Raw genomic sequence first — 11598 nt, 5'->3', positions numbered from 1 at the left:
CTGGTGTTTGGGGGTCTTAGTTTTTATGAATGCTTTTTGCGGAGAAGGATGTCCTTTTTGCATGAGAAGGTGTTTCTCTGCATCGCTTTTGGCAGATGGCTGTTATTGTAGATCATTTTTTTCATGCTTTTTTTTTCTTTTTTGTTAGGATAGGCAATTTTTTTAATGCCAGTTTTGTGACGCGTTTTTTTGGTGGAGTAGAAGTGGGGTTTTTTTGTGAATTATTTTTGAGAGATGTTTTTCTTTTTGTGCCTTTGAGTCTTTTACTTTTTTTGTAGGTCCTGTTTTAGGGGTTGTTTTCGTGCGTCCTAGGAATGTTTTTCGACTCTCAGCCTGAGGGTGGCGCTTATGACCTTCACACGGCGCAGTGTAACAGGCGACGCGCGGGCACGAGCGGCCGCCAGCCACCTTGATGGGAAGCACGGCGTTTTGCGGCCGCCCGTCCAGGCTGGGGCCCAGCTCCACATTCGGCCGCCAACCTCCTTACGGCGTTCCTCTCCGACGTTCTGTTCGAAGAGCTCCCTTCATGGTGGACTAGTCCCATCCGGATCCACCGGAGAGGAGAGGAGTGTCGACGCGCCCCACGCCGACGAACGGAACACACCCTTCACTTGGCTCGGTGTTCATGGCATGGTCGGGGATTGGGGCTGCGGCGGTCCCCTCTGCAGTCACGGGGATGCCGCGGAGGTGGCGCCTCGCCCTGTCGGAGCTGATGATGGTGAGTCCCGTCCGTCCTTCGCACCACCTGCTGTCAAACAACAGGATGCTCCGAGGAAATTCGGGAGAAAGACTCGGAATGTCCGGAATTGTATTGAGGTCAGTCTCGGACGCGGGTCGATTCGGGTTACCCGGATGGCCGCATCGCGGTCGATGAGTTCGTCGAGACAAGGCGCTTAGATCAACGTTTGGTTGGCGTTACAACGTCAGGCACGAATATGTGGGGGCTTTTGAAGCGCGGAAGTCTCCCAGCGGTCCGTGAAAGCAGCGCGAATCATTTCGCATGTACCGAAATCTGTGGGAGCATTTATTGCGTATTTCCATCAGCTTCGCGTCAACCTCGAGGTCCAAGCATGGACATAATGCTCAGGTACAGCATTTTTTTTTATGCGTGAATATTTCAATATTTTCTAAAATGCAACATAAGAGTTCCATGCAGCCGGACCGTATGTCGCCAGACAATATCTAAAGCAGTGCTTCTCATTATATTTTGTAACCCCCCCACCCCCCACCATCATCACCACCACCACCACCTCCCTCCCACCATAAATAAGATTATCGCTAAAAAAAGTATAAGTTTACCTAAAATTGTATCCTCTTTAACATTGACAAAAGGAAAAAGCAATATAAAAAATGTCAACAAATGTTAACTACTTTTATGACTGCATTTATTCAGGTTAAGGGATTGTCTAAGGCGTGTGGTGTCTCACACAGCACGCGGGCCGGTTCTGGCCCACTCGACTTGCTGGCTATAAATAAGATTATTATCTACAAAAAATTGCATAACCTAAGCCTGTATTTTTGTTAACATTAGCAAAAGAGAAAATAACTCAAAATCAATTTTCAACAACTGTTAATTGTTTTTTTTTTTTACAATATTTATACAGGTTACACCTTATTCTAAAACTGAAAAAAAATTACCAAGTGCAATCAAAATGCCTGGGGAAAAAAAGTTGTCAATCATTATTTTATCACAATCACACTTCACATGGCAAAAAGTTTTCCCCCCGAGAAATACATAAGATGTCAGTTTTGCTCCGGTTATGTGTCATCATCACCCCCTTCCTTGCAACACCTCCATGGAGCGTTTGTTTGGTTGTTTAGATCCTCTGATGAACGGTAGCCGTTGTCCGTGGCAACAGGCATCATTGATATTCCCCGACTCATGCTGTGCGCAGGCATCTTGTTTTTTTTTTTTTTTTTTTTTTGCTTTGGTTGAGAGGCGACAGAAAAAGAGGAGGCTTTGTTGGAGGAGGTTGACGCTCGTGTGATGAGTGGCTGCGTACGAAGGTGGGTGGCCTGAGAACCACCTGCAACAGTGTGAAAATCCAAATAGAGTGCACAGACTGGAGGCGGAGCTCATGGAGACCTGGGTTTCTCAAGCTTTTTTGGAGTCAGAAACCCAATTTAACAAATTTTCCAAGGAGCCCCATTGCAATTCTTTACAGAAACAAAAAAATATAAACATAATAATTTAAGCCAAACATAAGTGCCTTTTTTATTCAGCAAAATATTCATTTTTGAAAACAAATATATTTGTGACTTAGCAGTTCTCGGTCATTGAAATTGTAAAACTGATGCAATTATGATTATCAATGCAAAACCTTTACATATGTTTAAAAAAAAAAAAAAAATATATATATATATATATATATATATATATATATATATATATATATATATATATATATATATATATATATATATATATATATATATATATATATATATATATATATATATATATATATATATATGTCTGTCTGTGTGTGTAGTACTAGAAGGTTGACAACGCAATTGACAAGGCAAGCTACCTTGTTGACAGTTGGCACTGTTGTGTATGGAAAAGTTGCTAAAACCACTAAAATCTGTAGATAGGTGTGTAATGAACTGCTAGCAAGTTATTTCATCTCATTGCTACCATTTCTATACCACAGGAGTGTCAAACTCAATTTTATCGTGGGGCACGTTGTACTTGTAGTTATGGTTTCTGTCGGATGGCCGAAATTACTGTAGTCAAAATTAATTTTCGAGTTTGTTGCACACTAATCTAGTTTTGAAGAGGTCAGTAAAAACTTCAAAAGAGAGAATAGGAACAAAACAATATTTTTTCTCTCTTTTTTTTTCTTTCTACACATAACTTTTGAAAGTTGAAGGCAACATGCAAGTTTGGTATTCTAGCCAGAAACTTGAAGTCAAATCAGCATTTCACGCTCCTCATAATTTGATGGTTTAGGATGGATCTGGCCCCTGGGCCTTATGTTTGACGCCTGTGTTGTAGAATCTAAAGCAGGGGTGTGAAACTCTTTTTTATCATGGGCCACATAGGAGGTATAGTTCCTGTCAGATGGCCGAAATAACTCTAAAGTAAAAAAAAAATTCGAGCTAAGCTAGTTTTGAAATCAGAGGACAGTAAAAAGTGTTCAAAAGAGAGATTGGGAACAAAAAAATAGTTGTCTTTTTTTCCCTGCATGAGTTTTAAAAGTTCAAGACAACTTTCAAGTGGGATTTAAACTAATTTGACTACTCTGCTACATGTGCCAAGTGTTTAGAGAGTTTCAAGGCACTCTGGCTTTTGCTGGGAGGCAAATAGGACTGTGGGACAAAATTACCATTTAGGAGCCTCTACTTCAGGCCTCTTGTTGACCAGCAGGGTTGCTACTTGTGGTCGACAGTGCAATTAGACACAAAATGAATGAGGGGGGACAGAACTAAATAGCTATGTGTATTAAAACAAAACAAGTCTGCAAAATAGTGGGACTGCGGATCTGGGATCGGCTGGTGTTCACAGTACTGTATTTCAGTTTCCTCTGACCCTCAACGTTGGTAAATTCGTGTTTCCCCCCTACTAATTCCCATTGAAATTTCCCACCATTAAATTTACCCCCCTAGTTGGACCACCATGTCCTCTGTGTCACGCTTGTCAAACACGTGATAGCACACTGTCAGACATTCCACAACGGCCTCACATCGATCCTCATCAGCTGGTCTCTGGACAGCAACAGCGAGCAACGGGAATCAAAGATCCACTCACCATTTGTTCGCACGTGACATCAGATAGCGACTCAGCAGCACAAAGAGTGGTCGCTGTGTGCGTCAAGTCATTTAAAGATAGCTCTGGGAAAGAGATATTGTCAAGTCAGTGTGTACGGTGGCCCTGAAGTTGAAATCACGCAAACGAAAAATCAAGCAAACAAAAAAGGGTAATTGCAAACAAAAAACTAAAACACTTTACAAGAGAGAAGCGCACAAGAAAAAAAGAATCAAACAAGAATCGTCCAAACATGAAAGAAAACACAAACAAGAAAAATGATGCAAACAAGAAAAAAGAAGCAAACAAAAAAAAGGATGCAAACAAGAAATAAGATGCAAACAGGCAAACAAACCAAGTGAGCCAGCTGAGGATGCTGATATGCCCCATCAACAATACTTACATACCATAGTACATAGCTATTTTTGCCATTTTGACTGTTTTCTGAGAAACAGTCTGCCTGGGCTGCCATTTTGATTACAGCAATAAATCACAGGCAGCACTCATTTAGCGCACTCATCTCAAATCTAGCTCTAACAACTGTTCAGGTCATCAATAAATACGTGAAATCAAGTGGCCGCCTCTTAAGTACTGTTTGTCTGCAAGAAATTGTTAATGAAGGGAAAAAAAAATCAGAGGAAAAAAAATAGCCGTCAGCAGGACTCAAACCAGGGACACTGTGTCCTATCAACATTTAACCCCTAGTGATCCACTTGACATTCTACTGTGGCAGCAGCAATACTTACATACTCAGTATAGTGCGCGTGTCCTTGTTCTTGTTGCGTCCTTATCTTGTTTGCGTCTTTTTTCTTGTGTGCTTCTTTTTGTAAGGTGCTTTTGTTCTTTTGTTTTTGAATACTGTTTTTTCTTTGCTTAATTTTTTGTTTGTGATTTGCACTTCAGGGTCACGTGAAGTGACGACAACTGTTGAATCTATGAGTAGATTCAAGGGCCGTCTGGGATTTAATAGCCAATTCATATGGCTCCTTCTTAAGCGTCTTTAACACTACATTTTTTCTCCGCTAGATTATTATTCTGTTCTTCCTGAGTCTGAGCCACTCACTTGACAGTGGTAGGTGTGTGTGTCTGTGCATGTGGGTGCATTCGTGTATGTGTGGGGAGTAGTCATTGATCAGAACACAGGCAGAGATTTTTGGAAATTCGTTTATTGATCAGCATATTCACAATAGAGTCCGAACGAATCCAAATTACTCGCTTGCACACTTGCGCGCACAGATAATGTCTGCGCGTGACCACGAGCCAAGCCTCTGATTGGTTCCCATGTTGTTGCTATGGCACTCGGTGGTCTTTCATTTTGAGGCGACAGATCAAGGCTCACAACTGTCTGTCAGCGTTCTGCCGTTGCCCTAGCGACAGACGGGAAGGGGTCGGTGGGGGGCAGTGTTTGTGTTGTAGGCGGGGATCAAAACTCGTCTGAGATTTTGTTTTATTTTTTTTCTGTATGTAAGAGGATGATGCACATTGACATCTGCCATATGAAACGGCTTAATGCTCCCACACACACACACACACACACACACACACACACACACACACACACACACACACACACACACATTGGACAGACAGACAGAAATTGTGGTGCAATGCTTAGCAGTGGCCTGATAATGGTTTATCATATACAGTATATATATTTATTTACACAGTCACCATTGACAAGTGCATATACTGTACTTGTCAATTAGTTTTTTAAACATGGATGGATGAGGGAGTATTTGATTCTGCTCCACCGTAAATGTCTAATGTGAAAACAATGTTGCTGTTGCACAACCATCAGTGGAGGACAACAATGCCCCATTTTAGATATGAGATCAACACAAGTTGTGAATCCACTGGGACAAATGGCTGAATTTAGTAAACCTATCCATTTTTCTCCTGCTGATTATGAAATAATGGGAAGAATAAGCAGAAAGGAGAGAGTCTTTGCTTTCATTTGGTAGATTTAATGTATGTATGTATAATTTTGAACAAAATATTGTGTGGCTCTTGAAAATGTAAAAATTCTCTCATATCTGGCCAAGATTGAGTTAAAGTCTTATTTTTGCTAAAATTGTAATGACTCACAAGATGAGGAACATTTTGAAATGTCTTGTCTCAGAAGCATGAGGACATTGATATTATAGTGAATCAAAAACCTGTACCTTTCATCTGTTTGGTTGTTTTGCCTGTAAATCCAACAGTTAACGGTTGTATTCTGAAGAGATTGAGGTCTGCTACACTCATTCCCTTTAAAAGCAGCAAAATATTTCTGATATTGGCACATAGGCAAAGCGTGGGCGTGCAAAACATCTGTGTCATAATATAGCCCGTGGGCACTTGGAGACTGCCCGATTCCTGATTTCTTCTTGTTTCTTTCTATTAGTCCGGTGGAAAGCTTCAAGTTTGACTTAACTCACAGAGTGTTTCATCCACAGGTGAAGGCAAGCGGCCGGCCGATGCTCCATAATCTACCCCTAACCTGGCCTCTCACCTGATCGCATTTCCTCCTCCATTTCCTGGGTTCTCCATTCTTATTTGTTCATTATGACGACTACCCTGGAAACCCTGCCGGCTCGCCCCCAACTGGAGCTGAGCCCCCGACAACTGAACGGATGCGAAGATTCTGCTGGCCGCTACAAGGTGGTTCCCTCCGTAGTCTGCTCCATGTGCTGCCTCTTTGGTGTCATTTACTGCTTCTTTGGTGAGTTAAACTTTTGGAAGAAGCTTGTTTACGACCCGAAGATATGATTATTTATTTCTTTATTTCCAAGCCTATTGAAATCATGCGCTTTCTTGTGGCACTTGAACACATAATCATTAATGAACAGTCTGGAAGTATTTCTGTAGCGTAAGCCTTTTATGGTTGATCCCTACTGCAGGCTACCGCTGCTTCAAGGCGGTGATGTTCCTGACAGGCCTGATGTTCGGCTCCGTCGTCATCTTCATGCTCTGCTACAAGGAGCGCGTGCTGGACACCCAGCTGAGCGTGGAAGCCTCTGTGGGCATCGGCCTGGGCATCGGCACGCTGTGCGGCCTCGTCACCATGTTGGTCCGCAGCGTGGGCCTCTTCATGGTCGGTCTGCTGCTCGGCCTGCTGGTGGCTGTTGCCACCTTAGTGGGAATGGAGGAGCTTTCCCACAGCCCGCCACGCTCTGTCTGGGTGCCTCTGGGCGTGCTGCTTGGCCTGGGCATGCTCTTTGCCGTGCTCACCCTCCAATGGCAGCGCATCTTCACTACGCTGTCCACCGCCGTTTTCGGCGCGGCCGTCATCACCGTAGCGCTGGACTACTTTGTGGAGCTCTTTGCGCTTGTTCTCTACATGTACGAGCGGATGAAAGCCGTGCCCGGGAAGCCCGTTTGCTGGCTTACGTGGGTGGTGCTGGGGGTGTGGCCTGCACTCACCCTGTTGGGCGTCGTGGTCCAGTGGAAGGTGACCGCAGAAGGCTACTCGCATACCAAGGGTGAGGAGACATGGCATTAGCTGTGCCCTAATTCAGAGGTTGCTCATTTCAGAGGTAACAACAAAATACCTCTGTAGGAAGAGCTCTACAGACTTTAAGGCGCACCAAAAATCCTTCAAAGTGGACATTCCCTGAATTGGGTCACAGCTACAATGTTAGCTTCTTTTTCATTTCAACTGCCTAACTGAGTCCCGCTCCTCTTCTCTAGTCATCATCAGTCGTCAGCAGAGGAGGATGCAGGTCATGCGTATTCGTCAACGGGATGACCGCTACCGCCACAAGAAGAAGAAGAAGAAGCATCTTGGGTCCTCCTCCAACCAAAACCAAGCCAAGCAGCTCCACCAGGAACCCGCCTATCGCCGCAAGCCCAATCCAATTCGCCGCTATGACACAGATGTTCTCTCACCCGTGAGTAGAAACAAAAGCCAGAAAGTGGAATGAAAACTCTCTCATCCGATGCGGGCTTTAATCGTCCTCAATTGTCCTTAGGATCAGAAGTCAATGATTTCTTTGTGAAATTTTGGGGCGGTCAGTGGTCCTCTTTCCCACTGGAATAGATAGGATTTTGGGAATTAAAGCAAGTACCACAATTCCCCAACTATAAGACACGCCTGTGTATAAAATGCACCCTTAATCTCTAACACTCTAAAACTCTAGCACTCGGCTGCATACCGTGCCAGTCTTCGTTGTATCGGATTGAGGCATTGCTACCTTTACGTGATGCTCTCGGTTTTAGTAATATTCCCGTGCGTGAACAAGGACGGACTTGGACGCCGGTTCACTTTGCTCGCTTCTTTAATTGCAAGTAATGCCTTAACAACCTCAGCTAACACGAGCTGCTGTTAGCTGCAACAGGCACCTGATGCTAATCGCCAACTGACGTCCCCCTCTAGCTCGTCTTGTTACGGTAATTACTGTAAGTGAGAATACGACTGATGATGTGCGTCAAAACCCGGCTTATGTGGGTGACGGATCAATTTTCCTCCAATGGTGTCAAATTAAAAAAACAAAAAACATTTAAGTTTTCGTTTGTAGGACGCACCCATTCTATTGGCCTTCATTTATTGAGAAAAACAATCACCTTATATTTTGGGAATTATGGTAGTTTTTCTAGAATGAAAGTTGAATTCTGATGAACAGTACGTGACTGAGGTCAACAAAAGTTATTAAACTGACTTTGACACAGAAGCTGACAACTGAAGTATCGTTATCAATAATAAAAAAAAATGTCATTTTTTGCTAATGTGTGATGAGTGGAAAACAAGGTGACAGATAAGGTGACAAGTGAGAGTTAAGTACAAATCTCATCTCTTCTGCTTTAGCATCGAAGGAAATAACGTGAGCAGTAAAAAAACAGGTCCGTTGTTCATAGTGGACTGAAAATGTCAACAACTTATTCTAGATTCCCCCTCGAACGAACAAAACAAACAGGTTTGTCACGTGTATTTGAAATAACACACCTTTATATTGTATATGATGAAGAAAGGCAAAACAATACATTTATAACAAGGCTTCTTTTAGATGTCTGAACCTCTGTCCGCTTATCAGTACAAGTACAACATGAATGATAGTTATTCTAAGCAGAGGATAACAAATCTGTGACTGTGACTACTATTACATTTTCTGTCTAGATGTGTTGCTGCGGTTTTTATTCAAGTTATCGATTAAAGGCTTGAAAGCACTGTATCATATATGCTATTAGCGTTAGTTAATAGTTAAGCTTGTCAGGTGAAAAGCTAAGCTACGTTGTGTGTTTTGCTTTTGCTGTAGGGTTATCAGTAATTATTTTGCAACGAACTGCAACTTGGAGTAGAATCAAACAGCATGAAGCATCTTTCAAAGAGCCAAAAGGCAGGTTACCCGTATCTAGGGCATTTACCGCTAAACCAAATGGTTAGTGAGCCACAAAGGGCACAGAAGATGCACTTTGTACACCCCTGAAATGAAAGACTGGATAGAACCAAAGCTTGTTTTCCATTTCGTACCGGAGCTTTAATTCCCTTGTCACGGTCTTGTGATGCAGAGCTACATCCAGAATTTTCGGGATCGACAGGTGCAGGCCCAGCCTTTCCCGGGACAGCTGCTTGGTGGGCCGCACGCCGCAGTAGATCTGGGCTTCAACTCTGGCTCGACTGCGCCTCTCGCTGGGGCAACGGGACCTCTGCTACGAGCCTAATGCGCATCAGTCAGGACACGCACTTATTTTACAAGCCCCTGTGTGTGCTATGTGTGCAGACCTGTGTTTGTTGTATCCAGCCAGAGCGGATGGGGAAACACATTTACTCCTGACCTTCTCAAACTGCATGAATTCGCTCTCTCACACATGCACACATACTAAGTGATGGGTCGCCACCTGTTTCAGCACCTCAGATCAATTCAGGGATTAGAACGCAGACCCACCTCAGGCACAGGTATCCTCTCAACAGACAACAGGTGATCTTCGTCTGCAGGTCCCTTGTGCCATCTGAATTCCGTTCGTCCCCTTTCAAATTGGATCTTGTCCCCCTTTGGTGCTGGACCATTTTGTCCTCAAGTGGATTTTGCTTTTTACGGGTGCCTTGCTCCTCCTGTAACTGGAGGGGTTATTTTGCCGGTTTTGGGGTGCTCACACAGGGTCGCAATTAATTCAGGGCTTGGCTCGTTGTCTTCACCATGCCTGGACCTGTGACGAGCCTGCACGTTCGGCCGATGACAGTACTAGAAAGCCATACGGATAGTGGCACCGGGCCACGTCGATCCCAACGTACTGTATGCTGGAAGCTTTGAAGGTTTCATTTTGGCTCGCGTTCAGTGCCACACTATCACAATTCCATCAGAACCCCAAAGATCATTTTGCCCTCCAGCGTGCTCTAGCTCAGTGTTTCCCAACCTTTCTCGAACCACCACTAGAAATATCTCACAGCACACCACCGAAAGTACTGTACAGTAATTCCCCCTCCATTGCGGGATCCAGGTTGAGCAGTCCTACTATTTCACGGATGTTTCTGTACAGTCAATCATTCTTTTGGTATAATTCTTATTAGTCAAACACTAGATAGCTGTACATTTATTTAGTTTGAGAATGTGGATTATTGCGGTATTTCACCACAACGTAGTTTTTGTTGAAAATTATTGAATGTCATTTGTTGTAATCTTGCTTTTTACGCTTAAAGAAACTGACAGTTCCAGGTTCATTTTATAATGTACATCTTTGGGCATGATTATCGATGTATATCGGACATGAAAAGTTTGTTGGTTTGTAAAAACAACATTTGCTTGCTATGAACACTGAGGGATCAGTACACTTCACAGTGCTGGCATAATATTTTGTTTTATCCATTGCCCGTCGCTCTCAACACAGTTTAAGTATATTATTTTAAACGTGTATTTAAAGACCTTAAAATGACTGTAAGTGCCATAAATGCAATAGAAAATATGCCTCAAGAGTGTTTAAATAGGGTTTATCTACGTATATTGTGTATTTAACTTATTGTGGGGGTGGTCTTGGATGTAACCCCCATGATGGGGGGGGGGGGGGGGGGGGGTATTACTGTATATTTACTAAAGTAATGATAGGATCATTACAATTTACTTGGTTTGAAATGTGGGCCTGTTTAATTTATTCTGTTTTGTGAACGGCAGGAGGTGGATACATTGGTTAAATTGATCTTCAGCTGTAGAGGGGAGGACCATTGCAGTGCGTTATTGGAGAAACCTCATTTTTTTTCCACCAGTTAAATGAAATTGGATCATTTCCCACAGCAAACAATCTTTCAGTTGGGAATCACTGCTCTTGCGTCTGATACATTCTGTACGCTTTGAGGCTTGAAGTTTATTCCATTATTTCTACAGTCAGCCGCATTACCCCTTTTGCCTGATCGAGTCAAAGAAGCAGATAAGGCTGAGAAAATCCCCTTAAAGGCATAATTTCTGTAAAAAAGAAAAGAAATGTTACAAATCTTGACCTTTGTAAAGGGGAGGAGTGAATGTAGGAGATGTTTGCATGACCTCAACCCCAACCACCCTTAATAATGACTTCCTTGAGATTCCAAAAACCCATAAATCATTTTTGTACATCATTTTTTCGACATTTTATCTTCTGTTTTATTTCATTCTTTCATTTGATTTAAATATATATTTGAATGTGGACGTGTTATATTCCAACCGTAAAGCATGCTTCCTGTGGGCCAATGTGCGGTCACTGGTCAGTGTGGGTGTTCTCCCTTGACATAAAATTTGACATTTTGTTTTTATCGTCGCTGGTTGAACGTTTCAAAGGTTCATTGTTGCATACAAGCATGCATGTGTTGGCCACACTGTCCAACCATACAAAAACACCTTAATCTTCTCCATCTGTCTGCTTCTGATAACATTTTGTTCTCTAACCTGTCTGTATATGTAGAAATATGT

General features: G+C 42.9%; 1 protein-coding gene across 3 annotated transcripts; it reads left to right on the top strand.

Annotated features, from left to right (window-relative positions):
- The first annotated feature begins 127 nt into the window (after window positions 1-127).
- On the top strand, window positions 128-10714 carry tmem198ab (transmembrane protein 198ab). Of its 3 annotated transcripts, none has more exons than XM_088408422.1 (5): window positions 128-718; window positions 6184-6449; window positions 6628-7209; window positions 7418-7617; window positions 9233-10714. In XM_088408422.1, exons 2-5 carry the CDS (start codon window positions 6293-6295, stop codon window positions 9383-9385), a joined length of 1092 nt encoding a protein of 363 aa, XP_088264548.1. In that variant the 5' UTR covers window positions 128-718; window positions 6184-6292; the 3' UTR covers window positions 9386-10714. The 3 variants fall into 3 exon arrangements, with proteins under 3 accessions (XP_088264548.1, XP_088264549.1, XP_088264550.1); XM_088408423.1 differs by having other exon boundaries at window positions 675-816; XM_088408424.1 differs by lacking the exon at window positions 128-718 and adding an exon at window positions 892-1087.
- The last annotated feature ends 884 nt before the right edge of the window (window positions 10715-11598 follow it).

Source organism: Hippichthys cyanospilos, chromosome 2, assembly GCF_059441005.1.
Source record: "Hippichthys cyanospilos isolate Australia breed blue-spotted pipefish chromosome 2, RoL_Hcya_1.0, whole genome shotgun sequence".
Taxonomy (NCBI): domain Eukaryota; kingdom Metazoa; phylum Chordata; class Actinopteri; order Syngnathiformes; family Syngnathidae; genus Hippichthys; species Hippichthys cyanospilos.
The sequence above is the reverse complement of the archived record's forward strand: the minus strand, read 5'-3'. Positions and strand labels throughout refer to the sequence as shown.

Excerpts from the sequence above, each read along its gene's own strand:
- tmem198ab (XM_088408422.1), top strand. The coding sequence starts at position 6,293 with ATGACGACTACCCTGGAAACCCTGCCGGCTCGCCCCCAACTGGAGCTG. Across the intron at positions 6,450-6,627 it reads TGTCATTTACTGCTTCTTTG|GCTACCGCTGCTTCAAGGCG; the intron begins GTGAGTTAAACT and ends TCCCTACTGCAG. Across the intron at positions 7,618-9,232 it reads ACACAGATGTTCTCTCACCC|AGCTACATCCAGAATTTTCG; the intron begins GTGAGTAGAAAC and ends CTTGTGATGCAG.